Source organism: Dipodomys ordii, unplaced genomic scaffold (genome assembly GCF_000151885.1).
Source record: "Dipodomys ordii isolate 6190 unplaced genomic scaffold, Dord_2.0 Scaffold183, whole genome shotgun sequence".
In the NCBI taxonomy this organism is placed as follows: Eukaryota; Metazoa; Chordata; class Mammalia; order Rodentia; family Heteromyidae; genus Dipodomys; species Dipodomys ordii.
Window position 1 is genome coordinate 2,520,064 of NW_012267399.1, and position 17,223 is coordinate 2,537,286.

A 17,223-nucleotide genomic window follows, 5' to 3' on the forward strand; every position below is an offset into this window, starting at 1 on the left:
TGGCTGCTGGTCATGAGTGACTCTTTCAGAAGCTTGTGGAGGAGGAGCTCATCGGATTATAGGAATATGACATCTAGAGCAGGAGCGCAGCTAATCCAGCCAGATGGGAAATTGGAGGCCTAAGCAAGGCATAAATTCCCTAAGGCCATATAGAGCAATTACTCGTAGCAGAGAAAGGTCAAGAATCTTATTGCACTCACGCTGGGCAATCACTATGTTTTTTAATTACGCATTTACACATCTCTGTCAATGGAAAGGAAGTGCTATGAAGAGAATTGTTTAAACCATCTCCATCTTTATCTTCTAGCTATAGCTTAAAGCAGAGCAGTTGCTCTGGCTAATCCACAGGGCTATGCTCTCTTTCCTCTTGATCTTGACAGAGGCAGGATGTGGGTTGAGAAAAGAGACCTGTGGGTGGAGACTAAGCATGGATCTGGGTCCCTTTGTATTCATGGTCAGATGTGACTACCAGTTCCACTCAGTTACACTCACAGCCCTTGGCAAGATCTTAGAAGTGATCATTAACTTAGGTGGCTAAAAAGAAGAGGCGGCCTGCTGCCAGGAAGATACTTTCTGGGAAAGAGGGTGGGGGTCTTGAAGGGCTGGTGTGCCTACTCCCCATGCCACTAAAAGAGACAATAGCTACTGCCCAGCTGAAGGGACAATAGGAGAGGCTGGGCCTCTTGGGACTTCCCTAGAACTACTTATCTGTTCCTGTGTTTCCCTGGAGCTGGAGGCCATTTCTTTATGAGTCTCTTCTTGTAACATATACGTATGGCTTTAGAACCAGATTTCAGTTCATTTTTCAAGTGGTTAAGTGCCTACCTAGCAAGTATGAGGCCCTGAGTTCAAATCACAATACTACCTTCAAAATAAACCTTCTAATATCCACCCATAACCCTCAGACTTAAGGTCAAAGGTCTTCAAATAACATACCAGAGCCCTCATGATTTTTGTCCTGCCATTGTACTGACTTCAACTCATTCTATTCTTCTCATCTCTCCCTTCATTCCATTCATATGATTCAAACACACATCAGGGCCTTGGTCTTTACTCTCTTCTATTTGACTTCTCTTTCTCCAAATGCCCACATAGCTCACTCTTCCACTCACTCCTGGCCTCTGCCTAAATATCTACATAGCTGAAAGTTTTATAAGCATGCAAACCCTTCCCACTCTTGAAGCTCCCATAGGATTCTTTATATTCCTCCATAACACTCAGCACGGTTATGCATACTGTGCATGATACTGCTTCTGTTCTGCCTTCTCAAGTCAAAAACCAAATGTCACAAGAATACAGAGTTCATCTTCGCTTTCTGATGTATGCATTGTATGCAATACACAGCACGTAGTAGGTACTGAGAAGGTATTTGTCGAATGCATAAATGAGTCTGTAACAGAGGCCCTTGGCACCTTCAGGCATGTTTCCAAGATGCACTTATCTGATGCAGTTCCCATTATCCTGTGTCTGCTCAGTTCCAGCCCTGTCTGCTGCCACAGCAGATGGACAGCATGCCTTCTGCAGCTCTTTGTAAATGACAGCTCTCAGAAAACTAAAGGGCAGCTTCTGCAGGGTAGGGATAGATTAGCCCACTGCATGCTTTCTAAATGCCACATTTAAAAACGCTGCTCTCCCACCCTCCCTCCTGCTTCTTTACAAATTCCACGAGGTTAAAGGGTAATTGTGGCCAAAAATGAAGACAAAAGCATCTTATTTTCACAGTAAGGTCCAAAGGGAGCAAAATTTCTCTCCTTGGGGCCTGAGACTCTATTCCTCCAGCTACCACCTTGGGGAGTCAAACTCCCAAGTTCTCATGAAAGAGACCAGGGAAGGAGCGAGAAGCACTGAACTTCTGGCTGAACAATACCCCACAATCCCATGTGGCCCAGGCCTTGATCACCTCAGGAGCACCCCCCACCCCAGAGCTGATGGTTCCTTACCCAGGCTTCTGGACTATAAGGACTGTAGGAAAGAGGGACACAAGGGCCTGTGGTAGGAAGCAGTCCAATAAGCCTGAGGGACGGAAGAGGGAGGGTACGTGGGAAGATGTAAGATGGATGAACATGGCAGACAAGCAAGACCTCACAGGACTTATTCAAGAGTGTGATCTTTATCTTAAAATCAGTTGGAAGTCTTTCTCTTTCTCTACAAATGGCACAACATCATTCTTTTTAATGTGAGTAAAATTCCAAATGCATACCACATTTTCTTTACCCATTCATTCATGCTCATTGAGGGGCATCTGGGCTGATTCTATACCTTGGCTGCCATAAACATAGTTGTACTGGTAGCTTTACTGTATCCTGGTTTGTAATCTTTTGGATAAATGCCCAGGAGTGAAGTTTCTGGATCATGGGTTAGTTCTATGTTTAATGTCTTTGGGAACCTCCAAACTGCTTTCTACCAACAGGTATATTAGGGTTCCCTTTTGACCACATACTTGCCAGCAACTGTTGTTTATTTTCTTGATAATGGCCATTCTAACTGGGATGAGGCAGAATCTCAATGTTGCTTTGATTTGTATTTCGTGTATCAAGTGAAGTAAGTCAGGCACAAAGAGATGAAGGATTCATGTTTATGTTTCTCCTTCTATGTGGAAGCTAGATTTAGCTTACAAACTCTTAAGTAAATCCATTGGGTATAGAAATGTATTTAGCTAAAATACAGTACCCAAGGGAGATCTCAAATAGTGTAATTCGTTAGAAAGTCAAAAACAAAGTTTAGTCAAAATAAAACACCAGGAAGCAGGTACTCAAAAAGGATAGGGTGAAGGTCAAAGGGAAAAGGGTAAATAGATGATGAGGAAAACAGGGGAGAAATGCAGACAAGAACCCAATGTATAGGCTTACAAAATTAAGATGAGTGAGGGAAGGGATGGGTAGGGAAGGGATGAGTGAGGCTGTTGAAAGGGGTGACATTAATCAAAATATTTTGCATTCACAAATTGCGTTTTAAATGGAAACTCCTTTGTACAGCTATTTAATAATAATAATTCTAATTTGAAATTATTGAATTATTTTAGAAAATCAGTTTGTAGCCAATGAAATATTTTCATAGAAGAAAGTGACATGAACAGAGTAAGGTTTTAGAATGTACTCTGTCAGCTAAATGGAAAACAAACTAGAGAGCATCCATCATGGATATATGTGGCCCACTTAAAAGGCCAACAGGGCTGGGAAGGTGGCTCAGTGGTAGAGCGCTTGCCTTGCATGCCTGAGGCCCTGGGTTCGATTCCTCAGCACCACATAAGTAGAAAAAAAAGCCAGAAGTGGTACTGTGGCACAAGTGGTAGAGTGCTAGCCTTGAGCTGAAGAGCTGAGGGACAGTGTCCAGGCCCAGAGTTCAGGCCCCACAACCAGACCCAAAATAAAAAAGGCCCACACATTCTGGAAGGATGAAAATGGTACTTAGGATGCAGACATCCTGAAGGCCTAAGAGACACACTAACTTCCATCCACAAGACATGGAGATGGCTGGACCTGGGCATGGAAGACAGAGATGCTGAGGATGATTACAAGATCTCTCTGACTTGTGCCCAGATGAAAAGCCATCCAGTGAGGTCTGAGATACCTCTGATGAGACTCAGCTATATATAAGTAGGAGAGTGCTAAGAAAGACAGCCAGGAATTCTCTTGTGAATACATTGAGTTTGCAGGCCTTTGAGATGTCAACCTGAGAGTTGCCTTCACTCTACTTCTCCAACTTTCTGCAATGATCAGTCCCATTGACCCCACTTCTTCCCCATCCTGACTCAGTATGGGTCCTTGTAATTATTGCCTGTGGAACTAAAACAATATCCATGCTCTCTGCTCTTATTTATCCATTTCCCACTTTAACTCTTTGTAAATATCATCTCCTGAAATAGATCCTCACTAACACCTTACACCCATATGACATATCCTGCCCTATTACTCTCTCTCTCTCTCTTCAGATATTTGGGCTGTTTCTTATAAAAAGAAATGACAATGTGTCATATCTATTCATTATACAAGTAGATTGATATGTATGTCCTAGCTCTGTTAAGAGGGCATAACTATAAGGCAGATCAATAATAAGAAGCCTCCAGATCTTGGTTGCAAAATGCCATTTTCCTCACAGAATCCAGGGCTATTTGGATAACTATCTAATTCCTGGACTGAGCCAAGGAAAGAACAAAGTGAGCCTGCATCTTCTTGCTCTAGCAGCTAATAAGGACAAACTCAGAGCATCATGAGGACAAGTCAGAAAGCCACAGAAGCCAACCAGTACAGCCTCCCACTGACTGAATCAGGTACAATGTAAACATCAAAATAAAATAAGGAGAGCAATTGATATAACTCATTTAATTAATTATAGACATAAGGCTTTAGTAAGAAAAAAGAAGAAAGAGGAGATAAGGGAGAAAGCTAGGGAAAAAAAGAACTTGGAAATAAAGATGAGTGGGAAAGGAATGAAGGATGTTTCCTTTCATGATTTGTCTATTCTATGCCAGAAACTACACTTCTAATAAATTTCCAGCTTCTAGCATCACCATTGTATTATGAGGAACCTCATTTACAGACAAGAAAGCTGGGGTTTCCTAGATACATCCATCTGTCTGCAAAGCCCATGTCTCTCCTCTGTACAGTGCCAGAATGCAATGCCACCTCTGACCCTCCATTAGAGGCCGTATGGAATGTTCCATCCCACAACAGTGTCCATTAAACTGGCACAGTACACCGGCCCACAATGCAACTTGCTCTCTCAGACCACAGGCCACATTTCACATGGTTTCCAAACCAGTATATTTGGTTTGTAAGAAAAAACCTCCACTTCTCCAGCACAGGCTGAACACTATACACAATTATCCAGCCAAACTGCTGACGCCCACAGACACTGCATCATGCTGAACAGAGACTGGTCTGCCCAGAGATGTCCTTAGAGGATCCAGAACTCCCCCAGAGCTTGGCACTGAAGGGACTCTGAAGCTGGAGGAGGGGAGCCTGTGCTGGCTGGATCACAGAGCCTGGGTGGTGAAGACTGGGTATTTAGGACAGATTGTTTCAGGAAGAGTGAAGCCGCAGAAGTCCAACACTGCCCATCCTATAGTGCTGGGTGAAGAATCCCTGCCCAGCCCACAAGGCCTTCCCTGCCTTGCCCTCCATCCCATCCCTGTTTTCTGTGGAGCAATGATCCACATCAGACACTGGCAAAGACAATGAGGCCTTTCCAGCCAATGATGCCCATGAGGTCAAGTTCTGGAATCTGATAGAGAAGTTGAGCTCTTAGCCTTGTCCCTAGTTTGGCTAAAGGAGTAGGTTTAACCCACTTTCTAGGCTTTCAAACTGGAGACATTCCCAGTCCCCTTCAGTGGCCAATGGCCATCTACCATGGATGCTGGAGTCAGAATGGTCACTAGGGCTGACCTTGCACTTAATATTTGTCCTCAATATGCTTCAGTTTCCTTGAGTTTAAAATAATTATCTATTACAAGAGGTTGTTATAGATGTTTCATGAGAAAATGATGCAAAGAGCAATGAACAGTGAGGAGGGATACTTTAATAGATACAAAATAAATGTAAGGGAAATTAGCTGCTTTTTCCTATGGAGTTCCAATGTCTAGTGGGTGCTCTTGCTAGATATTAAGCCTGTTTTCTTTGTGATGAGATCAGAAGTTCAGGAAACAACCAGACTATAAACAGAATGAATCCTCAGCAGCAGTGATTCAAAACTTAGTGTTCCCTTTTATCTAGGAAGGAGCAAACTAACTCCTCACTCACACAGTAACAGGCCCCAGGCATTTCCACTAACTGGTTTTGTGGTCAAATGATTCTGGAAGGATTAGCTTTGATGACAGGCAACCGCCACCAGTTAGGATTGACCTAGTACATACAGAGAAGCAGGTCCCCAACGCAGTGCCTGTGAGCCTGTCTTGAGTATTCTCTAATCACTCAGGGCTAACTAAGCATTGTTTCCCTGCAAAACCCTTTACAAGCATTGGATGACTTTGGTAGGATAAAATAATGTTTTGGAATAAATTATTTACAAGTTTTGCTAACTTTGCAATATGGTTAGAGTCCTGTCCTGCACCTCTGTTCCTAAGAGGTGATAATTGGGGTTTTGAATGGACATAATTGGAAGGAGTCAGAACTGCCCCTCCTGTGCCCAAACTCCAATCTCCTCATTCTAAACTTGATACCACAAGGTCCTAACCAAAGACAATGTTGTCAATGTTAGGGGAGGCAGGACTCAGGCCCAAGACATACAGACCTTCCAACAGGGCCCTTGATTAGGTGGGGTCACATGAGCAAGGGGTGGCACTGGGGCTAAGGCTAGTTTTAGGGCAAGGGTCAAGCTCCTTTGGGTCTCCAGACACTTAAGCTTTTGAGACAGAGGGGAGCTAGCAGCTGAAGCACTCAGAGCTGGGGGTGTGGGTCAATGGCTCCATTCATTCTCAACAATCGCCATTGTCTAGTTAGCACAGATGGGCATTATCTTTCAGATCACTAAGAAAAAAAGCTCCGAGACATGGTCACCAAGCAGGGTCACTAAACATATGAAAGTTGCAATGGAGACATATGGTTTGAAAATTAGATGAAATGTATGAAATTGGGGATGCCTAAAAAGCATCCATCCAATGCTCAAATGCTAACAGGATGCCTAGCTACTGATTGCTCATTTCTTTGCTCTGATCTCCCTCTATAACGGATGAGAGAGCCTGCAGCTAAAGATATATAGTCTATAAAGTTAAGTAGAAATTAAAGGTCAAAGTCATGGCTCCAACAATTACTAGAATGGAGAAATTTGATACACTAGAACATCCTGGCAGCCAGAATGAGAAGTAAACCACAAGAAGGAAATACTTTCTTCCCCCTCATCTTCACTCTTCAGGAAGCTTGTTGGACTGACCACCACCTGCCTTTAACCATCCACAAGAATTAGGTCTAGGATCAGAACAAGAAAGATAGACCCTAGTACTTCCCTTGGGAGGTGATTACATCTGACTTGCTCCCCTGACCATTAGGGGAGTTGATGGTACATCTTTAGACCAACTACCAACACTAAGAAAGAAGTCTCTCTAATCTCTTAGCTCAAGAAGCACATTTAGGGAGGACACCTCACATAAACCTATCCAGAAGAGGATGACCAGGATGAGAGAAGACTAGAAATCATAATAAAAGAGGAACAACACAATAATCATCACCAACGATTGATACCTATTTTCCCAAGCACTGTTTACAGTGTCTCCAGTGATCTCCAAGAGAAGAAAGTTATGGAGGAGAAGATCCTATAACCACTGGGAAAGAGGAGAGGCGTAGACTGCAGGCTGAACTTCCATCTGCTGCAGATGGGAGACTCAGCAGGGTCCATGGAAACCAAAGAAGAGCAATATTTACTAAGGCTCCCCATCCTCATCCAGCGAGCCCCAAAGGCTCACTGCTTCTCTGAAGCAGAGAGAGTCTGGAGTAAATTACAGGTGCTGAATCTGCTCCACATCCTTATCTAAACTAATTAGCCTTATGACACAACTTTTCACCCCTGAAAGAAAATATACTGCTTCTAAGTACTAGACTTTAAGGCTCCAAAGGTGCTATGTTGTTGGGCTCTGTGAACAGCTTCCATGTAGAAAAATGAGATATCCAAAAGCCTTCAGGCCACTACTTCCACCCCCCAGCTAAAGCCCCTAATTTAAGATAACCACGACTGAGGTCAGTTTCTTGGACCCATTGTTAGAGGAACCATATAAAGGCTACAGGGAGTTTAAAGGGGTTAGAGGGCAAGCCAAGGCTATGTGGTTTGTATATGTGTTTTGCACTCTAGCTGCATCTCTGTGGACGTGTCATTTCCATCCTTACGCTATTGGGCAAGTGTGGCATGTGAGATGGTTTGCCTGTAAGGACATGTGTGCAGGACAGACACACAGTGCAGGAGGACATACACCTGAGCTGCTGCAAGCCCACAAATGTGAAAGTGTCTCTTGAGAGCCCATGAGTGCCCTCCCCTCTTGCCCCTTTTCCTGGCATCAAAGTGGGCTTTTTCAAGCTGTCCCCAACACTCTTGTCCAGTCAGATGGAGTCGTCAGAACCCCATTCACCCCAGCATTGGCTGAGGACTCTGAGCTCTGCTCCAAACCCTGAGAAACCAAAGCTATCTGACCCACAGACAAGACACTCCAGCTGGGGACAAATCAGGTCACACCCAGAGAAAGCATGAATTCAGATATCACAATATCTCCTATCTTCTGCGCTCTGGGACTCACCCTCTTCTATCTATCCTTCACACATGGTCAGGCTGAGCCCATGTTCTCCCCAACACAAAGACACTTCCAGAGACTGAGATGCCAACCCTAGGGTGGTTAGGTGTCACATAGACACACCTAGCTGTGAGTGTGCTCACACTGACACACTCATCCACCTATACACATCCATCCTGGAGTACATGCTAGAACATTCTAAAACCACTTTGTCCCAGGTCAGACACACTCCCTCCCACAGGCTCACACTGTCACTCACAAGCACCCACACGGACACACTGACACTATCCAAGTAGGCACAAACCTGTTGTGGCCTCAACTAGGTTAGTAGATCCAGCACCGGCCCATGAGTCCAGTCAGAAGAACGAGTGTGTCTGCTTACCTATTCTGTGAAGGAATGCGCTGATGTGCCAGCTGTGGCAGGGCGGTGCAGCTGGAGCTCCAGAGGCTGGGCGCAAAGTGGCCGCTGAGGCCGGCACTGCCCCTGCCCCTCCCCCTGCCCCGGCCGGTCCTCCCCCTCCTCCGGCCCGCTGCAGAGTCCCACAGCAGTTCCCGGGCCAAACCGCTGTCCCGCGCGTCAGGCACTGCTGCCTGAATCTCAGCTGGGCCCAGAGAACTATTTTCGTGTGCGTCTGGCCCTGGAAACAGCGCGCTGTCATCTGTGGGAGCGCTGGAATGGAGACTTGGTCAGGCCGAATTAGAGACCTGGCTCACCCCTGGGCTGCGCAGGAGTCGGGGGCTGGCAGTCACCAGGATCCATGGAGCCAGCCGGCCAGGGCCCGGGCGCCCCCACATGTGGTCCTGCGTGCCAACATCTGGAGAGGGGCAGGGAATGTACTTGGAGCTGAAACAAAACAAGGAGGGATTTGGGTGCAGTTCACATGCTCTGCAGAAGGAAGGAGCTGCCCCCAAATGCCAGGAATGTGACTGGGCTCACTGGCTGCAGGTGCTTCCCTTTGGAGTCTGAGTTACTCATTGAAGTCACTCTCTGCACCACAGACCTGCCAAACAGACAGGGGGCTGTGGCATCCACTCCCATCACAGGTACATCAGACATACCCAGCCCCAACTCCAGACTCTGTGTCAACTAGCTAAGACTAGAGGAGCCTGATTTCTATCCAAAATGTTACATTCTTAAACTGAAAGGAAGCTTGGAGCTATTCCCTCCAAACCCTCCGCCACTGTTAGCAACCTCTGCAGGATGGGATCTGTTCATGGGACCTGTTCGTGGAGATCACCAAGAAAAGTCAGCCCTGGCCTCCATCCGGTTCTGTTCCAAAGCCTGTCAATGGCAGGCAGCTCTCCAGCAGCTAACCTAAAGCCCTCACCAGCAAAATATGTCAATTTGCTCCCATTTTGTGTTCAGGATGGAGATCAGTGTCATTGCTGTGGCACCATGCCCACTACAAGGTGTCACTCAGCTTCCTCTTCCTTGATGCTACTGCTCCCCATTCCTTCTTCCAGGTTCTAGTAGCCACATCATTCCCCTGCCAGCTTTGACTCAGCTTCCCTTCCTCTAGACAGCCAGATTTTACATACCCTCCCCCGAACTAATTGAAACAGGGTTCAAATCCTGTCTCCACAATGATTAGTAACAGATCTGGAACCTTGAGGCTACATCTAGTGGTTATTCTACTAAAAGGAATAGAACCTTCTCTCATCTATTTCTGGCAGGTCCACTGGTCTGATTAACAATAGTCTGGATTTTTGTCCTCCAAGGGACCTAGTTTTGTATCCTATCTTTAGAACTTTACAGCTGTGTGACCTGGACAAGTCACTCAACCTCTCTGAATGTAACCTCTCTGAGATTCAAGCTCATAATAATCTTTGTCTGCTCTTAAGGTTTTAAAAGTATGAAATAGATGGGTGGTAGTGGCTCACATCTGTAATCCTAGCTACTCAGGAGGTTGAGATTTGAGGATTCTGCCAACCTGGGCAGAAAAGTCCATATGACTCATCTCCAATTAACTACCAAGAGTGGAAGTGGAGCTATAGCTTAAGTGGTAGAGCACTAACTTTGAGCACAAAAGCTCAGGGGCAGTACCAAGATCCAGAGTTCAAACCCCAGGACAGGCAAAACAAATAAAATTTTAAAAAGATAAAATAAATTCAAGGATATAAAATTACCAGGAACGCTGGTATTTGTATGCCAGAAATGGAGTGAATCTTAGATCATAAACAGTAGCAACACTAGCAAGAAAGAAAAAATGTCAATGGTCTTTTCTGTCTAGGTCAAAAATCTGTGTGTGGAATTCAGAATAAGAGAACAACTTGGTGTGCTACATGTTCCCTTGAAGATCTTGTATCACTCAATACACACGTACACAATAAACACATGCCCACACACCTTCCCAGACTTACACACCCAATAACCCAACACACACACACACACACGTACACACACACACACACACGTACACACACACACACACACACCTATAGATACCTACAGTACAGCATAGCCTCCGGGACTCCTGGACCCTCCATAGGCCCCAGCCGCATGGACCCTCTCTGGCAGCCTCTTCTGGGGGCCGCCTCATGGCTCCTGTCTTGCCTAGAACAACTCCAGCTCTCCTTACAGAGGCTGTTGTGAGCAACAACTCTCTCCCTTTCAGGCCATGGCCTTGGAAAAGCCTGTGATTCAAGGGAAAGCTGGCAGAGGCTTTCAAAACAGTTCGGGACTGAGGCAGCCCAAGTTGCTCAGAGATGAAGCATCATCACCTGGACCCCCTCCTCTCAGCCTGCCTGGCTTCCTCGGTGCTGTCTTGCTTAATTCTTAATGGAAATTCCATCCCCAGAGCAGGCTCTAGCTAGCTCAGGAAGTCCAGGCATGAGCCAACAGCAAACTCCACCCAGAGAGAAGATGCCTGCCTGGTCATATAATCACACACACACACACACACACACACACACACACACACACACACACACACACACACACCACAGATTTTTACCCAGAAAATGAAAGATAATCAGCATTCTAGTCATATGGTATTGAGCACTTTGGGAGCCAGTGGCTTCTGGATTCTTTTTGCACAGGAGAAAAGTGAGGTGAGAGGAGGTTTACTAACTCCCATGAAATGTGGTATTAATATCCTCATTCATGGGATATAGGAGCTGTGAGCATTGTTTCGTTTTGCCACCATTGTAACTTGTTACTATGTGCTCTTGGTCATCTACATAGCCACACATCTTATGAGATGAAGGGAGACTACCCAGTTTTGCCTGGGACCCTTCATGGATGCACAAGGAAACACATAGGTGAGGAGACACATGTTCCTACTCTGTTGCAACTATGAATAGCTACCTAACGTAAGAGTGTGGAAATGGCCCAGATCTGTAGCAGTCTCCAGACTCAGTTCATGACCTATCTTCCCAAATAGCCATTCTTACCCAGTAAGTATGAGCCCCAAATTCAATGCAGTTCAGGCTTATCTCTGATCCACCAACTTCAGCAAGGACAAGTTCAGGTCTAATAGAGGGAAGCCTGCTGGTTTATAGCCCATTGAGCCAAAGCTAGAATCAGTTCCTTCTCCTCTTCCCTGCTTCAGCTCAAATCCAGCTTCTCCATTTCCTAGGGGCTGTCTCATGGTTCCAGTGTCAGTCACAGCAACTCTAGATCTTGCAGCGCCCATCTGTGAGCTGCTCCCCTCTACCTGCCCAACCATATTCAGCTTTCCCTGAGAAAAAGACTCAGCCACCTCTTTCTCAATGACTTACAAACCATATAGAATACATAGAGTACACTTCAGAGACTCTGAGAGACCACCCCCCAAGAACTAGCCAAAGGGAGATCCTGACCTCCATAGCTTAGGTCCTGACCTCTGGGCCCAGGTGAGATTAGACAGAAACCATGGGACAAGGAATGCCACAAAAGGACCAGCACTGGGAAGAATAATACCAGACAGATGGAAGAACATTGGTAGAATATGAGGAACAGGGCCCTGGCTGTAATATGGGCCATAGTATAAGCTGACCGTGAAATGTTGAGAGAAACAAGGCATGATTGAACATGCCAGTAATAAAGAGGGCAACGATGGGAGGAGCTCAGCTGGAGGCTAGGCTGAGCATAGAAGTTAGCAAAAGTCTATCTCAGAGAATAAGTCACGATGTGGCAGGCCATGTCTATAAACCCAAATTTTCAAGAGGTATAGGTAGGAGTATTACAATCCAAGGCAATCCCTAGGGAAAAAATGGGATCTTATCTAAAAAGTAAATCAGAAGAGTGAAAAGGGCTTAGATACCTGGGTAGTATATTGACCCAGAGAGTATAAAGTCCTGAATTCAAACCCTGACATCACAATAAATGAGTAAATAAAAATATGCAAATACATAGGAATTTGAGATAAGAGACACACATAAGGCAAGATCAGAAGAGCTTAGCAGTTTAGAAACTTAGGCCCTGCTTAAAATGTCTACACTATGCTAAGCATCTCCAAGCAGCATTCACCTTCCAAAAGGACAGGTCAGCATGGCAGCCAAGAAGGCCACAAGATGGAAAAGAAGTTTTTGAGGGAAGAGTGCTTAACCCACCTTCTCCCCTCCCCTACACACAGCGGAACTTAGAATCACGATGGTTCCAACAATGGCTCGAAGTAGGAGACAGACTGCTCAGCCTGAGAAATTACATTTCTAAAAAGTTTCCACATGATACTATTGGTCTGGAGATCATACTTGAGATTCATGACCTTCTAGACTAAGAAAAAGTCAAGAGTCAATCCAGTTTGAAACAAAATTTCCAAACTAATTTTCATATAGAAATGGTTTCTCCTAAAAGTTCCCCAAAGAAAGTCCAGTCATGTTGGCAGTCTGTTATTTCCTTTGCCCAGCCATCTTCTTAGCTCTGTCCTTCCCACCCACTGGCCCCTGCTGTGTGTTAGTGGGTCTCCTGTAAGGTCTGTGGTGACTTCTGTCTCAGCATACCTCAAGGAAGGAGTAGCATTTTTCGTTTTGCCCTCCACCTGCATAGAGAAAGTAAACATGATAAGAAACATACACATAATAGCTGGAGACTGGACAGACTCAGTTCCAAGGGTGGAGATAACAGATCAGAAGGTCATGATAACAGAAGCCATAATGCCAGCCCCATCCAGAGAGATGTAAAATGGGCAAGGATTCCAGGCCCCCCAAGCTTATGTCCTCACCTATCCTGTATCCCTGAGATGAGTGCATTGAGATGCTGCCCTGCTTCTAGGAGTTATGAAAGGACAGGGTCCTGGTAAGGACAGAAGAAAGTGAATGTAGTCACATGCTGGTACAGATACATCATTGACTCACTTGGGCCATGATCCCTGCATCTCTTTAGCCTTGCTCTGTAGTTGCAGAAATTATCTGTAACTTCCAGATCCTGTGTGAGAACCTATAATAAAATTAAAATAGATAAATGCAAAGTCCTTGGGCACTGACATTCTGAAATGCTAGTATTGAGTAGAATCACCCAAGGGGAAATGCAGAGTTCCAGGACCCCCTTGGAGGCTCAGAATCAGCATGTGGGTGGTATACTGGATTCCATGTGTACCTCTTTTTCCAAGGCCAAGTTCAGTAGCTTCTCATTGTTGGCCTGAACTTGGCCAACAACTTGGGTGAGAGTATTTATTTACATCACAAAAACTGTACAAACACTATGGATCAGGGGGTTTGTTTCATTCTGTTCTTTTCTGTTTTGGAAAGCCTCTAACCATTTACTAGCACAGCATAGGACCCATGGTTCTCCATTGCCAAGCATCCCAAACAATTCTGAGGACTACCTTAAGAGAGGATGATCTAGTCATGAAATTTTAACTCAAGCTCTTCTGATAAGGCAACGAAGGCTTAGCAAGGGGAAGAATTGGTTAAGGTCACTGCAGTAGGCCTTTGAGCAATCAAGGATGCTCAATTCAAGGTTATAGGGGAGTGGGTGCATCCATGTCTGCTTACATGACTCTTTCCTGTATCCACTCCATCACACTAGAGCTGGCTAGTGGGGAACAATCTTGTGGACACATGATCTCTCATCAGTCTTTAGAATATGAGTCATCTGACTGATATACTTAAGACAGAGAACCTGCCCTGCCTTCCACAAACTATTCTCATCTTTCTTTTCTTTCTTTTTTCTTTTTTTTGCTGGTTCTGAGGCTTGAACAGTGGATCTGGGCCTTGTCCCTGAGCTCATTTGCGCTAGGCTAGCACTCTACCACTTGAGCCACAGCACCACTACCAGTTTTTTTCTGTGATTAATTGCAGTCTCTCAGACTTTCCTGCCCAGGTTGGCTTTGAAATGTGATCCTCGGATCTCAGCCTCCTGAGTATCTGGAATTACAAGCTTGCGCCACAGGAACCCAGGGCTATTCACTTCTTTCTTCAATTCTGAGAGATTCCCTAGTATGCTGACAATGAATTCCCAGTCTTGAAGTAACAAGATTGTTTTCCCATGCAACCAAAATCTTGAGAATTGCAATCACAGTGCATGTGAGTGAAAATAAGAATCCAAGATTTTCGGTCTTTCTCTTTTTCCCTTCATCATGCCCTTCTCAGACAGGACGCCAAAGGAGGGCTCACTGTGCAAATGCGTAATGCTTTAGGGCAGTGTTTTCAGGGTGGTCTTGGAGCGGCTCCTGCAATACCTAGTACCCTATGGGAACAGGCAAATTCTCAGATCTCACCTCAGAACTGTGAAGTTTGAAACTCAAGTAAGTTATATTTAAATAAAGTGTATGGCTGCTGCTTGGTCTGTGGGATTCTTCAGGAGCATGGAGGTAGACAGGAAGGAGTATGACTCAACACACAGCCTGTGTGGGCCCTATACCATCATGACCTTTCCTTCCTGACCTTAACAAGTTTTGATTTATTATAAGGAAGGTGGGCATGTATCCTGAGCTAAAACAGAGTCTTCTTCAAAGCCAAGGACAACACCTTTCCTAAAAGAGCAGGAGCATCTTAGCAAAGACAGCAGGGCCATACTATTTCTGACACTGCCTTGGTGCTTAAGCAAGGGGGAGACTGTGAACCTTTCCAGGGCCTTAAAGTAGCTTCTGGTGTCCTGGAAGGGACCTGCCAACGGCCTGATTCTAGAAATCACCTTAGTATCCCGAGTCCAGTGCTTGCTCTATCTCCCATGCTCCCTAGCTTCAAAGAGAAAGATAGGATTTGAGGGCAAAAGAAGAAAAGAGGTCTTAATAAAAGAGACAACATAATAACATTAACATGTACTGACTTCTTCCTAGATACCAGTATCACTTCCCATGTTGAATATGAATGTATGTATGTACGTACATATGTATGTATGTGTGAATATATGGACATACTCAAGCAAGTGATATTCACAGAAAAATGACAGATGAGTATTCTCTCCAGGCTAGGGAAAAATCTCTCTAGGGAAGACACTGTGACCTGAAAATCTAATGGGGAGTTCATGAACAAGAGTAAAGGGGTTGCTATTTTTATTCTAAGTGCAATCATAAGCTGTTGAAAAGTTTTAGGTTGAGGGAAGACCAGATTTCATTCTCATTGCTAAAGGATTAACTCAGGGAATCATGCAGTTAATGGAAGTCAGAGTGCAGAAATAGAGACAGAGTAGCTAGTTCAGATATTCCACATAGAGGTCCAGGTATAACAGACAGGTATAACAGACAGGACCAGGGTGGTAGCAGTGAAGACAGGAAATGGGAGAAATTATAGAGACAAATCTGAAGTTAAACAGATGGCCAAGTGGTTGTTGTACATGGATGGAGAGGGATGGTGAGATAAAGAGAAAGAAAAGATAACTCAGGTCTTTGTTTGGATAAACAAGACCAAGGTAATGGCACTAAATGACCTGTTTTATTCAAATTTATAAGCAGTTCCAGAGTTGTTTCACTTCCCAGGTATGAAAATTCTTCCCTTGACAGGCTCTTGATACCTTGATGATACCCAAGTACCCATCCTGATCACTTATCTACAGGCCCTATACTTTTTTGGAACAGCCCTTGTTGTCAGAGTCAGATCTGAAGTCACTATGGACTGCCTTCTGTATACTGATCTCCCTTGCTTCATTCAAATGTATGGTTTTTATTTTAAGCCTGGACTCTTATTATTCCTATCTGTTCCATTGGTTACATCCTGTAACCAATGCTACTTCATTCTCCAAAGTCCCTTAGCGCCCCCCCCTCCCCATGTTAGAAAAGAGGAAATGGAAATCGAAACTACCTTAAGAATCTATTTCACTCCAATCAGAATGATTAATGCCAAGAAAACATAACATAGCACATGATGGGGTGGAGGCAGGCAGGAACTCATAAACATTATTGGTGGAAATGTCTAGTCATTATGGAAATGAGAGATGGAGGGTCTTTTATTTTAAAAGAAGACCTAGATATTTTATTTGTGACAAGAAATCTAAGTCAACATACAGACACCTGAACATTATTTTTAAAGCAGTGTGATTCAGTGTTACTCACAATAGCCAAGCTATCCAATGGGTCTAGATACCTGTAGGTGGACATGGTGGTGCATACCTTTAATTCTAGTACTCAGGAAACTGAACCAGGAGGATCTTGAGTTCAAGGCTGGCGTGGCCTATATAGAAAGACCCTGTCACAAAAAGTAAAAATCTGTACAAAAAAGAAGGAAGAAACAAGGTTATAAAGAGAAAAATGAATGTAGGCTCACCCTCCAGAACCCAAACAGGACCATGGAAAAAGCTGCCCCATAGATGCTATAGTCTTGGCTACCCAGCATGAAGAAAGTGGGGAAGAAATTCCCTAAATATGCTGTTTCTCTCGTTGTTCTCCAGCCAGTGCACTCTGAATCTAATCTGAACAAGGGAGTCTGAATCTAACCAGGAACAAGGGAGTTCAGGTGATGTGATCTCTGCAATATGCAGAGAAGCTTCAAGAAAAAGTGTACCATGGATAACACCAGCACCCAGAGAAAAACCAAGGTCTACAAACTCTCTCAATTCCCACTGGCTTCCTCCCACCTTAATCTGCCTGTAGAAGTACTGAACTCTTCAGAAAGCTTCTCAATTTCCATAATGATAACCTAGACTTCCAGCT

The 17,223-nt window shown here is 44.6% G+C and overlaps 1 protein-coding gene across 1 annotated transcript in view; it reads right to left on the reverse strand.

Moving 5' to 3' along the window:
• The window catches only part of Insc (inscuteable homolog (Drosophila)), a 112,211-nt gene extending 101,420 nt beyond the window's left edge, over positions 1-10,791 (reverse strand). The window contains exon 1 of the mRNA XM_013034130.1: positions 10,663-10,791. Coding sequence (XP_012889584.1) covers positions 10,663-10,752 — 90 coding nt within the window. The 5' untranslated portion in view covers positions 10,753-10,791. The remainder of the gene's footprint in view (positions 1-10,662) is intronic.
• Between the last annotated feature and the right edge of the window lie 6,432 nt (positions 10,792-17,223).